The sequence below is a fragment of the Poeciliopsis prolifica genome, unplaced genomic scaffold (assembly GCF_027474105.1).
Source record: "Poeciliopsis prolifica strain line A6 unplaced genomic scaffold, Auburn_PproV2 SCAFFOLD013, whole genome shotgun sequence".
Classification (NCBI taxonomy): domain Eukaryota; kingdom Metazoa; phylum Chordata; class Actinopteri; order Cyprinodontiformes; family Poeciliidae; genus Poeciliopsis; species Poeciliopsis prolifica.
The window spans coordinates 5,038,268-5,056,204 of NW_026562388.1; the positions used below are offsets into that span (position 1 = coordinate 5,038,268).

Here is a 17,937-nt window from a genome sequence, read left to right on the forward strand (position 1 = left end):
GTGTTTCACATAAACCAGATCTTCATTGAGGTTTAGCTGTTTTTTCAAAGTGGCTCACAAAAGTATTCATACCCCCTTAACATTTTTATGTCTGTTGTCACAAATTTCTGTTTATTTTATTTGGGTTGTGTGATATACCAACACAAATGAGTCCTTCAGAAGTCATCTAACAACTAAATTAAGTTAATTTCTGTGTAACATAATTTTAGTATTAATCCATTTGTACTGGGAAGGCCTTAGAGGTTTGTTGGAGAGCAATGATGCACAAATGACATTATGAAAAAACTTGGTATTGATTTGGGTCAAAGGATAAACATGTTTTAGACTTGCCCCAAGTCTTGATTAATAAATGATTTGTAATCAGTGACTTGAGACTGGTAGTCATGGGCACACAAGCTATTTTTGTTAGGAACGAGCAAAAATGTCAATGTCTAGATGTGCAAAGCTGATGAAGACCTACATAAAATCCAAATTCACACCACATTTTTAAGGTTTTTATTTAAAATAAAAACCATTGTTTTTTCTCAACTTTGTGTTGGGCTGGCCAATAAAAAACACTGTTTCGATATGTCCTTTGGTAAAATGGGAACAAGTTGAAGGTGTATGATGAGATGCTGTTGCCTTTGTCTTAAAGTCAAAATAACTCGGCTTTGAGACCATGATCTTTCTAATGCTTTTCCACTTTTTTTCTTACTGTGCAATTTGTCCAAAGGTGGATCTGTCTCCTGCTCTGATGGCTCGCATTATCCTGGATCAGTTCCTTAAGGACATGGACGGCGGAATGCGTGAGTAACGCTTTTCCTGTTCCAGCAATCTTCTGTCTAGTCTTGATTGTCTGTCTGTTGAACCTGTCTTCATTTGAGTCAGAGGTGTAGTCTATCAGCCAAATATTCAGTCTGTCCAACTCTAATAAGAGATAGACGACATTTAGTGGTTTGCCGTGTCCCAGGGCACATGAATGGCAGTTTAGTCTTTGCTTTTTTTCACTGCCACGTGGATAAATGCTTCCTCGTCTCGTCTGTTATTTTTAACACTTCTGAATTATTTTTCCTATTGTAGAGGTTCCCAAAGATTTTCTGGGCCTCCCTAAGGATTACAATTAAATCCCCTCCAAAAAAGAAAAAAAAAATCAACTGGGCACACACATCGTTCAACCAGACATAAACCTTTTCATGTATTTTGTTTTCAAACTCCACTGAAGTTTTTCATATTTCAGTTGCAACAAAGCATACTACAAATCATCTTTACAGTGAAACATTTTTGTGTAAGTGTTTTTCTTTTTGTTTGTTTTTTTTCCCATTCATTCATTCATCGTGCTGCTCCCCACCCCACTCCCCAGCTCCCCCACACTTAGGGAACCACTGTCCTATCGCATCCTTTTATTCTTGACCGTCTCTTTCCTTTTTCTGGATCTCCTGCTCTGCGCCTTGGAAATTCAGTTAAAGAAAACTGTGACAGAAAAAGCAAACTGTTGCCCGCCAGTGCTGATGGAGCACCACAGGAGAGCAGAACTCCAGAAGCAAGTTTTGTTGAGCTTGTCGAAGAGAATTTCCAGAAATTTGTTTACACGTGTAAAGTTTGTTCATCTTCTTGATAGTCGTTTCTGCTGCTTTTCACTAATTTTTGTCATGCAAAAAATACAACCTTTTTCCTGTTCCCCCTTTTTTTAGTAACTTAAAAAGATGATGTCGATATAGTTTCTTATTGTTTCAGTTTTTCTGTCAACTAGCTGCATTTGTCTACAGGGCAGTCAATACTTTTGAGAGAATCGCATGATGTCAAAAAAAGACGTGCTTCCAATTTAAATCAAGAAAGAGATTAAACTGGATGTGTGTTATTTTCAACTTCACCGCAGCACAGCCATTTGTCAAAGTCAAAGATGTGATTGCTTTGGACCCGATGTTATCCACTGCCTGTCAAAATACCAGTCTGAGCAGCTTGTAGAACAGGGCATTCATCCAGGAGAGCTAGTCGCCGCACATAATAGCATTCTGCATCAGTCCATCTCCATATTGTAAAAGCATACTTTAATTGCTGATGATGATGGAGCTTATAAAACGTCCTAGATTATAGTTTATTTATAGATGTACAGTGTTTAACAAAAGTATCCAAGCCTGTCTTTTGGAATAACTGCAACTTACAGAAATTTTATTTGGAACTTTTTTATTATTATTATAAGGGGGAAAATAAATAACATTAATTAAAATCTGTAAAAATCTGATGAGTTTTAATACTTCCGAATAAAATGTAGCTTAACCAAATTTCCCTTCAGTTATTACCTAAAGAATAAATGGAGTGTAAATGTTTGTAGCTTAATTTAATTGGGTAGAGAGGTTTATTGTGTTAATCTACAGAACGAAATCCCATGATTTGAACATCATGTGGAGCGTTGGAAAGAGTATGCAAACCTACTGCATTTTCCAAAAGTCTTTCTGCTGTTGTCATAAACACTTGCTCTAAGTGTTGACTTGAATACAAATTCATCTTTGTTAAAGATGTTGAAAACAATGTATCCCTTTTTTTTTTTTACTTGACAATTATGCACACTTATGTTGGTTTATCACGTACAATCCCGATATACACTGTAAAAGTTTGTGGTTGGAACATGAAGAAATGTAGGTTATAAATGAGCATCTCTTGTAGGACTACAGTATATACTTTTTAATTTGTTTATGCTTAACACTTTGTCCTCTGTTATTATTACCTAGAATATAGAAATGGACAATTTGGAAAAGTTTATATTTTCATGTCATCCTTTTCCCAGTTGCCTTCTTTAACCCAGTCACTATTCAGGAGGGGATTCTGTTTTGACTGAGTTTCACTGCAGTCTCCCTTTGACCCACTCGGCCTTTCCACATGAATTGCTTCCCACATAGGCTGCGGCCAAATCGTCGAATCTCCCTCTGAGTATATTAGGCCCCAGTAATGTGTTTCCACCATGAAACAATGCAAGGATAATTGTCTTTGCTGGCGATTAGCTAACAGGTTGGTTCAGTGCTATTGGCAGGCATATCTGTCTTGCCCCCTCCAGCCCCAGACTGCATTTGACCGTGCATATGTTTGTGTTTGTTGCGTTTTAGTGGAAGTCTGCAGGGAGGGCAGGCAGGCTCACTGCAAAGATCAATAGACTTCTATATAAGGGACATTACCCCCGACTGGGTGAGTGGCTTGCCTTTGCCTAGCACCGTTGTTGTTTTTATTCCCTTACTCTTTTCTCTTGCATTTAAGAGAAACAGGAATAGGACCTCTGGGACTATAGAATATATGTACAATCACCAGCAGTGGATCAATAGAGAGTTTTAAATTGTTTTCTGTACCGTCCTTGTTTTGTTTTTGCTTGCTGGCTGCTGCTGCACCCCCTCCTCTCCTTCCTGCCTACTAGCTGCAGATGCCACCACACCTCAACATGATGACACCACCAACAATCTGCCTCTCCTTCTCCTCGCAGCTTAAGTATTGGAAAGGGCATCAGTCAAGCAGAATGAAAGTCTATATGATGGCGCTTGTGACTGAATCAATATATTCAAAACAGATTTATTGCGTATTGAATATAATATCAGCATCCATAATGTTTTTGGCTCATGAAAATGGACTGGACACCTGGGCTAAGAAAGGTCATGTGCGCTCAGTCAAGAAAATCCCAGTGAATGCGTGAAAACTCCTCTTGGGGTTGCGTTGTTTCTCTGCAAAACATTTAAATTTATGGAACTTCAACTTTTTTAAGTCTTAAATTTAAAAAAGAAAACATCTTAAATAAATTAGATCAGCAATGATTGCGACATTATTTCATTCTGATTTGGGGAATTAAAATAATCTGATTGTGTTTATAGTCTAACAAAAAATGTGCAGAGCATCTGTCATAGTTCAGTTTGAAGTGAGCAAAATATGCAATGTTTTATTTAAAATTGATGTTTTATTGCCATTTTAAATTATTCTTAATACTACATTTGTATTGTTAGAATCCATTGAACAATGTGAAGTAAAAATCTTAACTTAAGGAAATAATATTGGCTCTATGGATAGACTGTAGTCTATAATTTATGGTTAACCAAAAATTTAGATCATAACTTATCATCCGGTGACAGCTTTGACATTTGAATAACCCATAAACTGCTCAGTGTTGTCACTTCTGCTATTTTTATCATCAGTTCTATGAGACACAAACAAATGAGAGATTTATACACCACAATATCATCAAACGTTGTCATTTTTGTTTACGGCTTAAACAAACAGTAGCAGTACTAAATGTATGTTGTGAAGAAGCATATCATACATTAATAACTTTCAGAGCAATATTTATGAGGGTTTCAACTACATGAACTGATAGTGTTTTTGGCCAGAAAGAACACATTTTAATATTTTTATCATCAGTTGTGTTGTCACAGTAATAAATATCAGGATATATATTAATATATTTACGTATATGAATATAATAAGTATGCCATTGAGCAGAATGATGACAGAACATCTTTTAAATATAATTGACATTGTATTTCTGCTTTTGAAGAAACCCTTAAGTCACCAGCAGACAAACTGGGGGAGCTCATGCTCTCCTTTTTTCCCTCCTGCTATCTTCCCATCTTTCTTTCTATTCCTTTTTTGACAGGAGCTGATGTGCCTTTGGATTTAGACTTTTTTTCCCCCTTTTTTTTGAGGAGGCAATTTTGCAAGCTATTTGACCTTTTCCATTTTCCCAAGGCCCAGTTCCAGATTAGATTGCTACTCCATGTTTTGTAACTATGTGATTCGGCTGCCTTTAAGATTTATTGTCACATTCCTTTACAGAAGCCTTGTACACAGCGCTATAAATGTCCTGTGTTTGATGTTAACACTGTGAGAATGTTAGTGTCTGCCATGATCTTTTTAGTTCCTTGACAGAATTCATAATGGCTCCAGTGTTTTGCTGATAAAAACACACCGAGAACTGAATATTGCACTCCTGCTTTATCCAGTAAAAATCTCTTAGCGTTCACCATGATTGTTATTGTTCTTCGAGTGCACCTCTACTTTCTTCCCTCTTGCACTCCTCCGCTGTGGGGAGCTGGTGTTTGTGTAATTGCAGCCTTTTTTCAAATAATGAGAGTAAGGGCTCTTCATTAGTGAGAATGGGAAGCGATCGGCACAAATGCAACTCTGTGTGGATGCGCTCGTGTGTGAGCGAGGGAGGTAAGCAGCACCATGGCACTTCACTTGACAAGTATACTAATTACTCCTTTTCAGTATAGGAGCTCCAGTCAGCCTTTGCCACAGTCTAATGGCCTGACCTGGGAAGCCTCTCTTCATAGCACAGCCTCCCTAGGTCTAATATTACTACAACTGCACACGCACAGGCACGCACACACACATTGAAATGTAAAGTTTCATCTCACTGCTATCAAGTAGAATCAGGTGGAAGGAGATCAGTTCTGCCCCAGTAACCTCTTCAGGGACTGGGTTCCTCCTGTACAGGAGAATACTACCTCATATTATCATCTAACACCCACACACCACCAGTTTAAAAAAAATAAAAAGCATGTTTTTTTCCCCTTCCTGCGCATCTCTGACTCTCTTCCTCCTTCCAATCTTCAGGGCTTTTTTTCAGTGCGGGAGGATAAATTTAAAAGGAGTAAATTGGAAAATCAAATGAGGGCTTTAGGCAGCCGCAGAGATTTGCGGAGCTGTCGGCCAGCGTTGGAGAGCCTCATCCATCATGTCCCACAAGTAGTCAATTCCTCTAGTATCTGTAAATGTTTTCAGATATTAGCCAATTTATATGCTCCGAGATTCATCATGGAAAATCAGCTTCAGCGGCGCACATTATCAGAACCTGTCTCTCCCCTTGCTCCATGAAGTTTGATGAACGAGTGCCCCTCCACAGCTCAGTGGGTTGTGCTTGGAGGGGGCTGGAAAGAGGGAGGGGGATATAACGAACATGGGTAGCTGCCCCCCACCCAACTCGCCCGGTGGAAAGAAGTGGGTTTTTTAATTAATAAACAAACTTCCAGAGGAGCTCATCAGTGTCGAGGGCAATAAGAACTGCCATCAGTTACTGTTTATCAGGGTCCTCCCTCAACAAATGTTGCTATTTAATGAGGTTTCCCTATGTTTTATTATTTATTTATTTTTAGATTTCCAGATAATGACTTTCTCCAGAAAAGAAGTTTGCACATAAATAGGGAGTGAAATCTAACATCATTGTTGTGTGACTCTTACCTTGCAGTGTATGGCTTATTGTGCTTTGGAGTTGCATGTGACAACAGACTTGTGATTTGTTTACACTGGTTGTTTTCTTTAGCAAATCCCAATGGAGGCGTAGCGTTTCACATCTATTATTCTCCTCTCCTCTGTTCTTTTTCTGCTCAGATGTTGACGGTGTGCCTTAGTAAGAATTTATACCAACATGGGACAATTACAGTAAATTTGGTGAATGTTTACAAGGTGCAAAGTTGTGCTGCAGGGCTTTGTTCTCTGTGCCTGGTGTTCCTGAGATTATCCTTTTCTTATTTTCCTGCACATTTTTTATGCACATGTTTGAAAAGGAATGAGTGTGTGTGTGTGTGTGTATAGTAGTAGAGAGGAGCTCCGGGTGTCATGGAGGTGTGCCGCTGTGCGAGGCGGGGGCGTCTTTAATAAATGTATGCTGATGTCGGAGGCTGCAACGATGCGAAGGGCCCTGTTGTTATTTACTGCTGTGTTTGTGCACAGCAGCGAATCCTCGGCCTGCAAATGGCATTACAGCCTGTGATGAATGAGCATTAGGGTAAACTCATTTTAAAAGCATCCTGATTTATTAGCAGCCTGGCCTTCCATTTTCATCAGGTCAATGCTTGGCTGAAATTCCACAATGTCAGCGCCAAGGTCACCTATTAATGGCTATTTTTAACCCTGTCGCTCAAAAAAAAAAAAAAAAGAGTTTCGGATCACTTCTTGTGGCCATCAACAAAAAAAATACCAAAGAGCTATAAAGAAAGGAGATCTAAAAATCTAGTTGTAGATGTGTGTTGGCATTATGTGAGAGACAAAATGTGGCAGTGGTCAACCTCCAATTATGAGTGCGGGTAAGACAAGAGCTATAATGGCCTAGGTTTGCCTTCAGGGAGGTTTATTACACGCTACTGTTTTGCAGAAGCAGCGTCAAATCTATAAAACGACCATTAGGAAGAGGGGAAAAAAATCAATCAAAATGCCATTAAAGTGGAATAAGTTGCCAATATTGCTGATGTGGTTGCAGGTCCTTTGATTTTCCTTCAGATTATTAGGCACAGTCGAGTAGTGACTTTGTTAAGGGAAAACAGTGTTGTTGGGGAGTAATATGTCTCCTAGCTTCATAAAGTTTGCTGCCTCATATTTCCCACTTTATTGATTATCCATTATCATTTGTCAAGAGGTGTCCTAACTCAAGGGGAAAATATAACCCTCTTTCTTCACCGCGGCCTGCACTGCACACGAGTGCGGTATGGATCTGAGTGTGAAGGTACCAATCTCCGAGAAAAATGAGCAGCGAAATAAAGCACAGCCCCTGTGCCTTGCAGCTCTAAGAGGGGAGTGTGGGGTTATGGGGTGGGTTGGTGGAGCATCGTGGCTGGAAGAGAGAGAAAACAGGTTGCAATAGAAAAAAAAAATGTAGCGACAAAGACACAGATGAAACAGAAGAGAGATGTGCTAAATAGGCTTTGTTCTCGTTCCTTCCTCCTTACTTTTTATTTGAAGGAAGGGATCACATCTGTCTTTGTTCACTCTGTGGGGGGTGCTAACGATACACCCAGCTCACCAGTCAAAACGATGCACGTTTTTGAACTCATGACAAGAAGATGAGGCTTTAGCAATAATTTGATAAAATTAAGAACCTACTTTTTGGGAGAGCCTAGATATTACAAGATTTAACAGTTTTAAGGAATATGAAATGTGTGTAGAATATTCTAGCCATGGTTATGCTCTTATATTTAGAGCATATATAAGAGCATAGACATATATAAGAGCATGTCTATGCTCTTATATATATTACTTATATAAGTAATACGATAAAAGTATCGTATTACTTATATAAGTAATATGATATAAGTATCGTATTACTTATATCGTATTACAGTGGGAAATATATCGTAAGAACTAATCGTCCTGCGTCTATAACAATTCATTTCAATAGAATATGTTTGCAAACCCACCCACAAATCTTATGGTAAGTCTGGGATTGTTACGTTTCCTGATCAAACTGCCTCATTACTTAGATAAATGATAACAAAGTATGATAGAACATAGATACTGTGCATTGTTTAGCAGCTCAGTTGCATAATTGAACATAAATGGTGTCATGAAGTAGACTTTTTGATGATCGATAAGGTTTTTATTTTGTTTTGCTGTTTTAGTGTAAGTAGTGATGAATTTGTTTTGCCAATAATATATTTGATCAATCAAATACCTTAATATTTGATTGATCAAATACAAAATTTCCTTTTATATTTTACTAGAATACTTTAGAATTTACTGAGGTACTAAAATACTAAAGGTGTTTTAGTACCTCAAATACTATTAAGCTATTTGATCAATCAAATACTATTATGTTTTTGATTGTATACTATCAAATATACTACCAGATGTTAGAGTAGAGAGGACTAGATTAAATTCAGACTCAATAAAACAGCTAAATAGCCTATTAAACTGAAAACTATGAAACAGATGGTGACTGTGGCCTTGTTAGTAGGAAACAGTTGGCCAGTCTTGGTATCGTCACTCTGCTTAGAAATGATTTGTATGGCATATGTGACTCCATATAAATGAGTCAAAAGTGATTGAGGCTTCTTTACTGGTGTTATTGCCAAATGCTGACAGCCAGCTCGCAGCAAAATCTTTAGTTGATATTAGATCGATTTCCTGTTTTACTTCAAAATAAGAGTCTCAAGCATAGTTACTAGCTGTTAGCTTAAAGTAATAGCCTTGATATCTAGGGATCATAATAAAAGTTGAGACTTACTTTTAAAAAATATGGTGTGACGGTATTTGGATCGCGTTTACAAAAAATAACTTTCTATGACCCCCTGTTCAATTCTCGTAAAAACTGATGGCAAAAGTGACTTGATATTGGTTAGTTATGTACCATTTTTATTTAATTTTAGAACACTAAATAATTATATAATTTACTTCTTTTTTTACCATAACATTTTAAGCGCATCTATGGTGTTTTCATTTCTCCAGTGGATCCAGAGAATCTCTGCTGTGTTGGTGCCTACACCATCCATGCCTGAAATGTGAATAGAAACATCCCATCACATTGTCTGCAATACTGCACATCTGTCAGATTCCTCCATAGATATATCACTGAAATGGCACGCCTCAGCCGTTTCGTCACACAATGATACAATCCATTTAATTCAAATCTTTTTAAGAAGTGATTTAAGGAATTTTTTAGCGTTTGCTTCTAGCACCAAGTCAATCCAGCATGTTCTCTTTTTCTGATTTATAATGTTAGTCAAGCAAGAATGGGATGAGAGATGCAGAATACTGCACGTTCATAACAAAGATAAACTACATGAAGCGGCTGTGCTGTGGACTGAAACATTTATCTACAGAAAATCTACATGAGCTCTCTAATAGACAAGGGGAGATATACGACACTAACGGTATACACTGTTCAGGCTGCTTTTGCAGTCTGTATTTGCACAGTTGATTGAATGTGGACTTTTTCTTTTTTGTATTTAAGGCAACAATGAGAGTTTTTATTTTATTTTTTTGCAAGTGTATTTTGTGATGCAAAAGATGGTATAAGGTGCAATAATATTTTTTTCTTTACTCATACAGATTTAAAGTTTTCTAAACTGACCACCAATTTTGTCAGATTTTGTTGTTTTCCTTTTTGTTTTGTGTTTTTTTGAAAGACGGTTTAGAAGATGACAAATGTCCTGTAGATCTCTTGGGCATAGTTTGTAGTCCTTGGCAAATGAAGGATTTTAAAAATAATCACATTATGCTACATCAAAAAAATGCCTCAAAGTACATTTAGTTGATGTATGTGTTCATAAATTGAAAATGGTGATAGTTTTGAATTTTCTTTGGCACTGCTGGCCTGGTTATTCATGGTGATCAGACAGGAATGTCAAAAGTTGAACCATGCACAACGAGGTCAAGAAACGGTGGTGTTTGTAAATGGGATCTCTGCACAACCTTTACACTATGCAGCTCCATTCAAAAAGCTTATTTTATTCCATTGAGTAAAACATATTTGTTGATTTCTGAGATAAGACCTAAGGAAATTGTGAGATTTAGATCTACGACCAACTCTTTGGTGCATCTCTAATGAAGAGTTATGTTTATTTTCTCCTAATTATCCTTCTCGTCTTGATTTCAGCTTCCAAAACTGTTTTAAACAGCATGCTGAAGGAGCCATCACTAATTCAGGACCACATTCTTGCAAATAACATCTACCAAGTAAGGATTGTACATTTCTCCAACAAATCCTAATAAATTTGTTTAATTCATCTCAATTTAAAGAATACATATTTGTTTAGAGAATATATATTGGCAGCTTGCGGTCATGTGTGCCAATCTGCCACCATCTACTTTATTTTATTTCCCCTTTCTTCTTGTACTGCATGGGCTTTCCTTACTTCCCTTATACCAGCACTTTTTTTTTTCTTTTGGTGTGCCATAATATTTTTTCCCTCTTTTTCAGTGCACAATAAATGACTGCTGTTATGGACCGCTGGTAGACTGCATCAAACAGTATCCTATCCCATAAAATTTTAAGCTTGAAATTGACGAGGAGCTATTGAAAAGGGATGAGATGTGTCTGGCTTCACCTGACATAAAAGTTCTGCTTCGCAGAGTGAAGCGTTTCATCCTGTCTGCTATCCTACTCTCACCAATCTGAGGGCTCGAAGGCAATGGAGGGAAGACTAAGAGGAGTGGATAGGTTGATATAAATGCATCTTCATGTGAATTCAGGAGAGGAGACCGAATATTCTCTGATGCAAAAAAAAAAAAAAAAGTGACTTTTCTATGTAAAGATAGAAATTCTAAATATTTTTTGCTGTCCTTAGAAACACTGTAAACACCTGTGCCGACTAGCAGGACACTGACTTTGCCCCTGGCGTAAGGAAGTCCAGATTTTTGGGGGGGGAACCAGCTGGGTAGCACACCAAATATTTTGTGGGGGAGGAGACTTATTTGAATGACTGTAAATGTGCATGCATGTGTTGTTGTCTCTCTCCAGGCTTTTTTGAGTGCAGTGGTGCTTGGTTGTTCTGTTCACAGCCAGTCAAGCCTGTCCCGTGCCGCCCACCTCCTCTTCCTCCCCCTCTTTTTACCATTCTGTGGTAGTCCTCTGATTGTCAGCTCAAAATCTGCTACTCTGCCGCGTAGTTCATAATCAACGCCCCACAGTTGTACGCATTCAAGGAACGCTAGCTATACATAACCATGAGAAGAAGAGTTCTTTTATGCATGTGTGCATAACCTCTTTTTTGCTATTAAAGTGTAATCCTATTTGAAAATGCCTTTGTCCTTTTAAATAATAATCTATTCATATGTGGCATTAGGCCAAACTCAAGATTTTGCTCTGTGACACAAACCGTTGCTCATTTTATTTCAAAAGGACATTTATTTAGAAATGCATTATTTAAAGTAGGTTCTGCAAAAATGAGCAGAGGGCATATCGTGATCAATATTTTCTCAAAATAATATTTGTTTTGTTTTGTGCATTAAAGGAAAGCACTACAGAGTTTTCTTGAGAAAACACATTTAATTCACCTGAAACCCTGCTGATGGTCTTTGTTGTCCTGGTTGGTAGTGGCTTTCACTTTGCATTTTTCTTACCAGTGTAATAGCTGCTTAGTGAAGATGTTTTGGTTTTTTTTACCTTGTCATATTACTTTTTAAATTTTTTTTCTTTTTCATCATGATGGTGAAATCAATTTCTTGCAATATCACACAAAGAAATACACAAAAAGCCTAATTTGGTAAGTTTGCGGTCAGCATTTTTGCTTCTCTCTTTGGTACTAAATAAAATATTAATACTGAATATTATAACTTTTCTTTCTGAAATTTTCAGAAAGAAAAGAAGTAATCTATTAAGTGAATTTAAAAAACAACAATCACTGCAATGCAATGAAACTGTGCCAATGCGCTTCTTTTATTCAGATTAACATGTCCGTCAGTGGAACTTGCCCATATAAACGGCTTAATTTGACAAAATGCTGATGAGCTAGAAATGTGTAACTCTGTCTTAAATCGGCAAACTTATTCAGTATCAGAAAATTATAGGCTGTTCAGTTAGATCTGATAATGAAGTCATCAGATCTAACTTATTTCTTTGTTTTTTTTTATATTAAAGTAAAAATGCTTTTGTTGCTCTATGTTGAAATCCTTGACGCTGTTCTCAGCGCTGTCGGCCAGGAGCACGAGGTGCTACTGCGTGACAAGCTGATGGAGAGAAACCTTTCTTTCCTGGGTGAGTCAGCTTTCCAACTTGTGATCACATTTTTTTAACTTCAGTTTTTCAGTTCTTGTCTTAGGGTAAACACTAACGTAATTTATGGTATAAACTATAACAACATTTTCTTGATTTTTACACAATTAGTTGTCATGTTAGGTGGCTGGTAAATAAAAATCTAGAAAGCCATTGGTTCACTACTACAGTTCAATTTCAAAACTGAAAATGCTTTTGTCATCCATTTGACTGCTACAGTTTTGCCATTATTTTATGTGTAGACAAGTAAGTTGTAGCTCTTCGTTTTTGTTTTCTTGCAGAAAGCATTTTGTTGCTGTTTTAATCCCAAATTTGCTCTTAGTAAGTTGAATAATTACCAGAGTCTTTCGTTAAGGAGTACTTCATCCAGGAACTGACATGTTTGGAAAATATTTTTAAATCTCTTTTAGCGCAAGAAGGTCAAACAAACATCTTACCAAAAAGAAGTAATTTGTCTGCAGAGGGGTTGATGAATGTTAACACAACTGTCTTACTCTCACTGTATTTTATAAGTAGTTAAAAAATGTAGAGTGGAATTTTCAACTCTCCCTCCCATCACTCCAAGGTCAGATAAATGATGAAACATAAGTCATTCCCTCCGTCATTGAGACCATATCATTTATTTGGACGTGGAAAGCTGACCTTTCTCCAGGGCAGCACAGAGGACTGTTCTAACACAGAGTTCGAGGGGCATTGAGGGGTGAGGGCCAGCGAAACACCCTCACCCCCATCTGATAAATGGATTGGAAATGAGCTCCCCAACAGCAGCGATGGCCCATTAATTTTAATCAAAGCTGATGTAAAAAGTTGATCACATCCACATGAGAATATCAACAGCTCAGTGTGTGTGAGTAGAGGTTCCAATCATTGTGACATATACACACACACACACACACACACACACACACACACACACACACACACACACACACACGTTTACAACTGCAGCACTTCATTCAGGGTGCCCCTCTGTACCACAGGCCTCTGGCAGCCCTTACTGACCTCTCTCGGCTATCTTCCTTCACCCTTGGCTGATGATGCTACCTCCTCGCCGCCACCCTCCATCTCTCCTGAATTCCTTTCCATGCCCCATTAGTTGAGCTTGGCTGGAGACAAAGAGGCAGGCCCTTGGAACTGAATGACCTGGTCAGCCTGAGATTTAATGGAGAAATCAGGTGTTGTAGATATAATGACCAAAGCACACCAGAAGTCAAGGACAATGGCTGCGGCTTGCACAGTCAGGGGTCAAACTTACGGAGGGTGTAATGCCAAAGTCGTCCTCCTGCAGTATATTTTCTCGAGAAAGCCAAACTGCAACCTGAAGGGAAAGGTTTGTAATTAAACATGACATGTTTTATTGCAAACACTGCAAATACGTGACCTAACCTGATAGTTGGTTTACTGAACTTCTTGTCCTCTGCTATAGAGTTTTCCATTATTATTATTATAGGAATTTTACAAGTATATTAGTGAGAATGGTTTGGGATACTTTCATAAACATGGTTTGGAAAAGTGCTTGTAGTAGAAATTAAGATAGGATTAGTGTGTAGAATATATATTTCAAATATATTTTCTATATTATGAAAATTGTTCATTTTATGTGTTGTAGATGAAAACCAGCTGAGAACTATGGGCTATGACAAAACACCGGATATCATCTTAGAGGTTCCTGTAGGTCAGTATTACAAAAACTTGCTTGCGAATTTCAGGTTTTTATTTGGTCAAAGTCATGCTTATTCAGGTTAATACTTGAGCACTTTACTCACAAATTCTTGATTTGTTTTTTAATTAAAAGGTAAATTTCCTTTTTTTGTATTTATAGCATACTGACTATTACTCTCATTCAATTAGGTTTTAAATGAATAGATGAATTACTGAAATAAAGTTTTTTCTGCAATTGTAGCTTAAGAACTTGGTCCTATTTTATTTTTTACTTTAGTCAATATTTATTTGACAATCAAATATGTTCTTATTTAAAAAGCTGTAGAAGGTCACATCATACATTGGATTGAGAGCAAAGCATCTTTTGGAGATGATCACAGCCATCGAACCTACCTCAATGAGCAGTTCTGGAGCTACTGGAACAGGTCAGCCACCTCTTTGTTTTATCTGAATAAAAGAGATGATTTGCTGCCATAATTTTCTCTGTTTCTTCTTTTCTATAACCACAAACCTACCACTAACTTTGCAGTGTTGTAAAAGCTGCTCATATCTCTATCCAACAACCCTCACCACTTCCTCCTTGGTATGGGCCACTTTTACCACAAAATTCCACGTGGTTCATCTGTGAATTGCACTGCTTCCACATCAACTCCTGTTATTAGAGCATTTTACAGCCTGAATGGTCTGTGAGTTCAATTGTTTTGCAGAATGCAGACATTGTGTTGGAAGGAAAGCTAGGAAGTGGGTGATTAATGCATTACATCTGTTGTCATGAGAACTTTTGGAGAGGAACAAGCTTTTGTGGTCTGACCGTTGTAGAAACTGAGGTGAGTTTCTGAATAAATTGCTGGATTGGTAATTTCATTCCTTTTTGAAAAACTAAGATTGATATATGTTCTTTTCCTCCTGTGAATATGTGCAGTCTAAAACAAGTATAGAAACCATCAAAACTATTTATTTGGAATCTTATTACAAAGCTACAACAGCGGTATAAGTTGGATTTGTCATTCAGTTCCTTTTAAATGTGTTAGTGTAGAAAATAATATTTATTAAATATTCATGTCAGCTGTGTACAGAATGTTTTCCAAACGGATATAATGAGAGACTTGTGTAATAGCAAACAGACTCGTTGGAGCGGCGGTTCGCGTTCATGCCTTATTTGGCTCTGGGTTCCACTTCCTCGCTCAAGCACTGATCCCAATCAGCTGTGATGGCCATCTGACATTTAGTGACATGGTGGTGGAGTGCCAGGAGGGGCCTTTCCTCGGCGCTCGGTCCAAAAAGCGAGCAGAGACGAGCTGTCTGTATGTTTTTGACTCTTGTGTAGTTCCACATTAGGATCACATTTCTGGATGGATTAAGGGGGGGGGGAAATCTGAACAAAAAAAACTGTTTATGGATTTTCAAATGGTCTGAAAACTAGTGAGGTCAAAATGAAGTGTGCTATTAAGCTGTGGGATTTAGCTAGTACGATATGTATTCTTTGTTGTATAAGCGATGAAAGATATTTTTTATTTTATTAAAGACAACACCTATGGCTCACCTGTCTGTCGTTGCCATTTTGTCCCTCCCTTCTTTCATTTTGTTCGTATAGAAAGAACATTTAATTCCCATGTACTTGAACTATTGCAAAATTGTTTTTTCTTTCTTTTGAAAAATTGTGACTAACATGATTAGTCATAAAAATGTCTAAATCTCTTAATATTGTTTTAAAAACACTTCGTTTCACCCATATTTCTGTGTCTGTTGGCCATGCCTATTGTTTTCAGTAATCCCTATGAAATATGACGGATCATAACCACTGATGAAACCACAAAGTCATATAATCCCTTTTGCTTACAGTAGACCAGGAGTAAATTATGTGAATTTACTGTTGTTGATTGTCACAGTGGAAATGAAGCGTTCCCCTATCCCTTTGACTTCTAAGGAGTTTTAATCATGAGTATCATTTGGGTATCATCAAGCTGTTTTGGATGCAGGTGACGAGCTCAAGATCCTAATTAATGATGAGTTTATTTTATTTTTTGCCTTTTTTTGTTTCAAATTAGGAGTTGCATACAACTTGGGGTTTCAATCATTTCAGATGTAAGACTAGCAATTCTATAAGTTCAACTTCAAAGAAACTTTTCTTTAAATTAAATAAATAGAAACTTTATGATGGAGTGGTTGTCATTCCAATCTATATCTATCTATAAGTCTTAAATATTGGCTTCAATGTATTTTTCATTTATATTGATATATATATAATATTAATTTATATCTGACATAAATAGAATAAGATACATTGTCTTGTTCTCTTGTATTATGGAACAGACTAAATAGGTCCAGTTTTGTTCCTAGTAAATTAAACATTATGGGGAGAACAAAATAAAGTCCTGTAAATGTCCCCTTTTTCAGAAGTCTTGTTACTTTTTAAAATTATGCCTATCTCTTTTGCTACTGTCAGGTTTTACAATCTTTGTTTGCATGTTTATATTGTTATTTGAAAAATGAATGGGAAATAGCAGTTATTTCTCAAACTGAAACGTGGGCAATAAGGGAGAGATTAGATTAATTCATGCTTCTAACCTCACCTCTTATTCAGTTTTAGTTTCTGAGACAGATTTTGAAGGACAGACCCGTGGTTTATTTGTCCATTCCTTCATCCTTCAAGGTCTGATTTTAGACCTTGACTCTAAACTGCTTTTCTTTGTTATTGCCCTTGGAATCGCACACCACTCTTTGTAATTACCTCATTGCTCCTGATTGACATTTCCAGTGATTTGCTTATTTTTCATGAATTCCCTCTTTGCTTTAACTGAGCTGCTTCACCCACAGCTCGTGTTAATTGTTCTTTGGTTGCCCTCAAGCAAAGTATAGTCAGGACATGTTTTTGTAGACTGGAAGGAAAAAAAAAAACACATAACTGATTTTCCCTCCAAAGCCCTCAACAACTGCATTTATCATCCAAGCAATAGTCTTGCCAACGCACTAACCCCATAATGAACCCCTCTTCAGTGGAGTGAGGGGTAATGACGCTTCACCTACAATGCTCCCAAGAAAAAAGAAAGAGGATGGAAAAATGGAGAGAAAAACAGCCTTGTGCAGACTCGGATGCTGCGTTCAGGCCCAGTGCCTGGATGAGATGGTGAAGCGGCAGCTATTGGTGTCTTCCAGCCATCAATCTTTAGCTGGTGGCATTCCAGAGCCGGCGAGCCCTCTGCTCTGACGGATGTTCAGATAATTGAGTGATCCATCTCGCCCAACTATCAGACTTGCATAAAAATTATTCACCTGCCTGTGAATATTAAACACATAATGAGCCTCTTGTGTGTTTTAGGAGAAGTGTGCAAGGTTAAACACAGCATGTAATGAAATATGTACTCCTGTGTGGCCTCACCCTAACTGTTCTGTTTTGATTATGGTGAACTTAGTTATGGTTGGCACGGTTTGCAGTGGTTAAGCTTCAGCTCTGTACCCATCTTCATTGGTTTGCACACAATGTGAAGAGTGCATAAAAATACATTTTGAATCCAAATTATTTGTGCGACTTTTAATGGTCAAAATATTAGTTTTTTGTTATTTAATGATTACATATTTTATTCAACAGATGTAAGTGATTCTTGTAAATGTTGTTTGAAATGCTAGTTTTCCTAGGTTTTTTTCGTGTTTTTTTTTTCTGATGCACAGTTGCAATTCTGTTTGTGTTGAAACAGAGAGGACTCTGCTGTTTCTGTATTTGGTGAGAACTTAATTTGGGAAAAATGCAGTGCAACCTGAAGTGCTCAATGTTCTACAGACTGCACTGTAATGTTGTACGCACTGTGAGAATTGAAATTATGTGTGTATAATTCAGT

The 17,937-nt window shown here is 37.4% G+C and overlaps 1 protein-coding gene across 3 annotated transcripts in view; it reads left to right on the plus strand.

The window, feature by feature from the left end:
• Window positions 1-17,937, plus strand: part of cdin1 (CDAN1 interacting nuclease 1) — a 62,230-nt gene that overhangs the window by 18,665 nt on the left and 25,628 nt on the right. For 2 of the 3 annotated variants that reach the window (XM_055038975.1, XM_055038974.1), the window contains 6 exons: window positions 713-785; window positions 10,322-10,401; window positions 10,646-10,695; window positions 12,354-12,421; window positions 14,049-14,114; window positions 14,421-14,526. In XM_055038975.1, the coding sequence (XP_054894950.1) occupies window positions 713-785; window positions 10,322-10,401; window positions 10,646-10,695; window positions 12,354-12,421; window positions 14,049-14,114; window positions 14,421-14,526 (443 nt within the window). Of the gene's footprint in view, window positions 1-712; window positions 786-2,888; window positions 2,986-3,080; window positions 3,160-10,321; window positions 10,402-10,645; window positions 10,696-12,353; window positions 12,422-14,048; window positions 14,115-14,420; window positions 14,527-17,937 lie in introns of those variants that run through there. The other variant, XM_055038976.1, reaches the window with a different exon arrangement.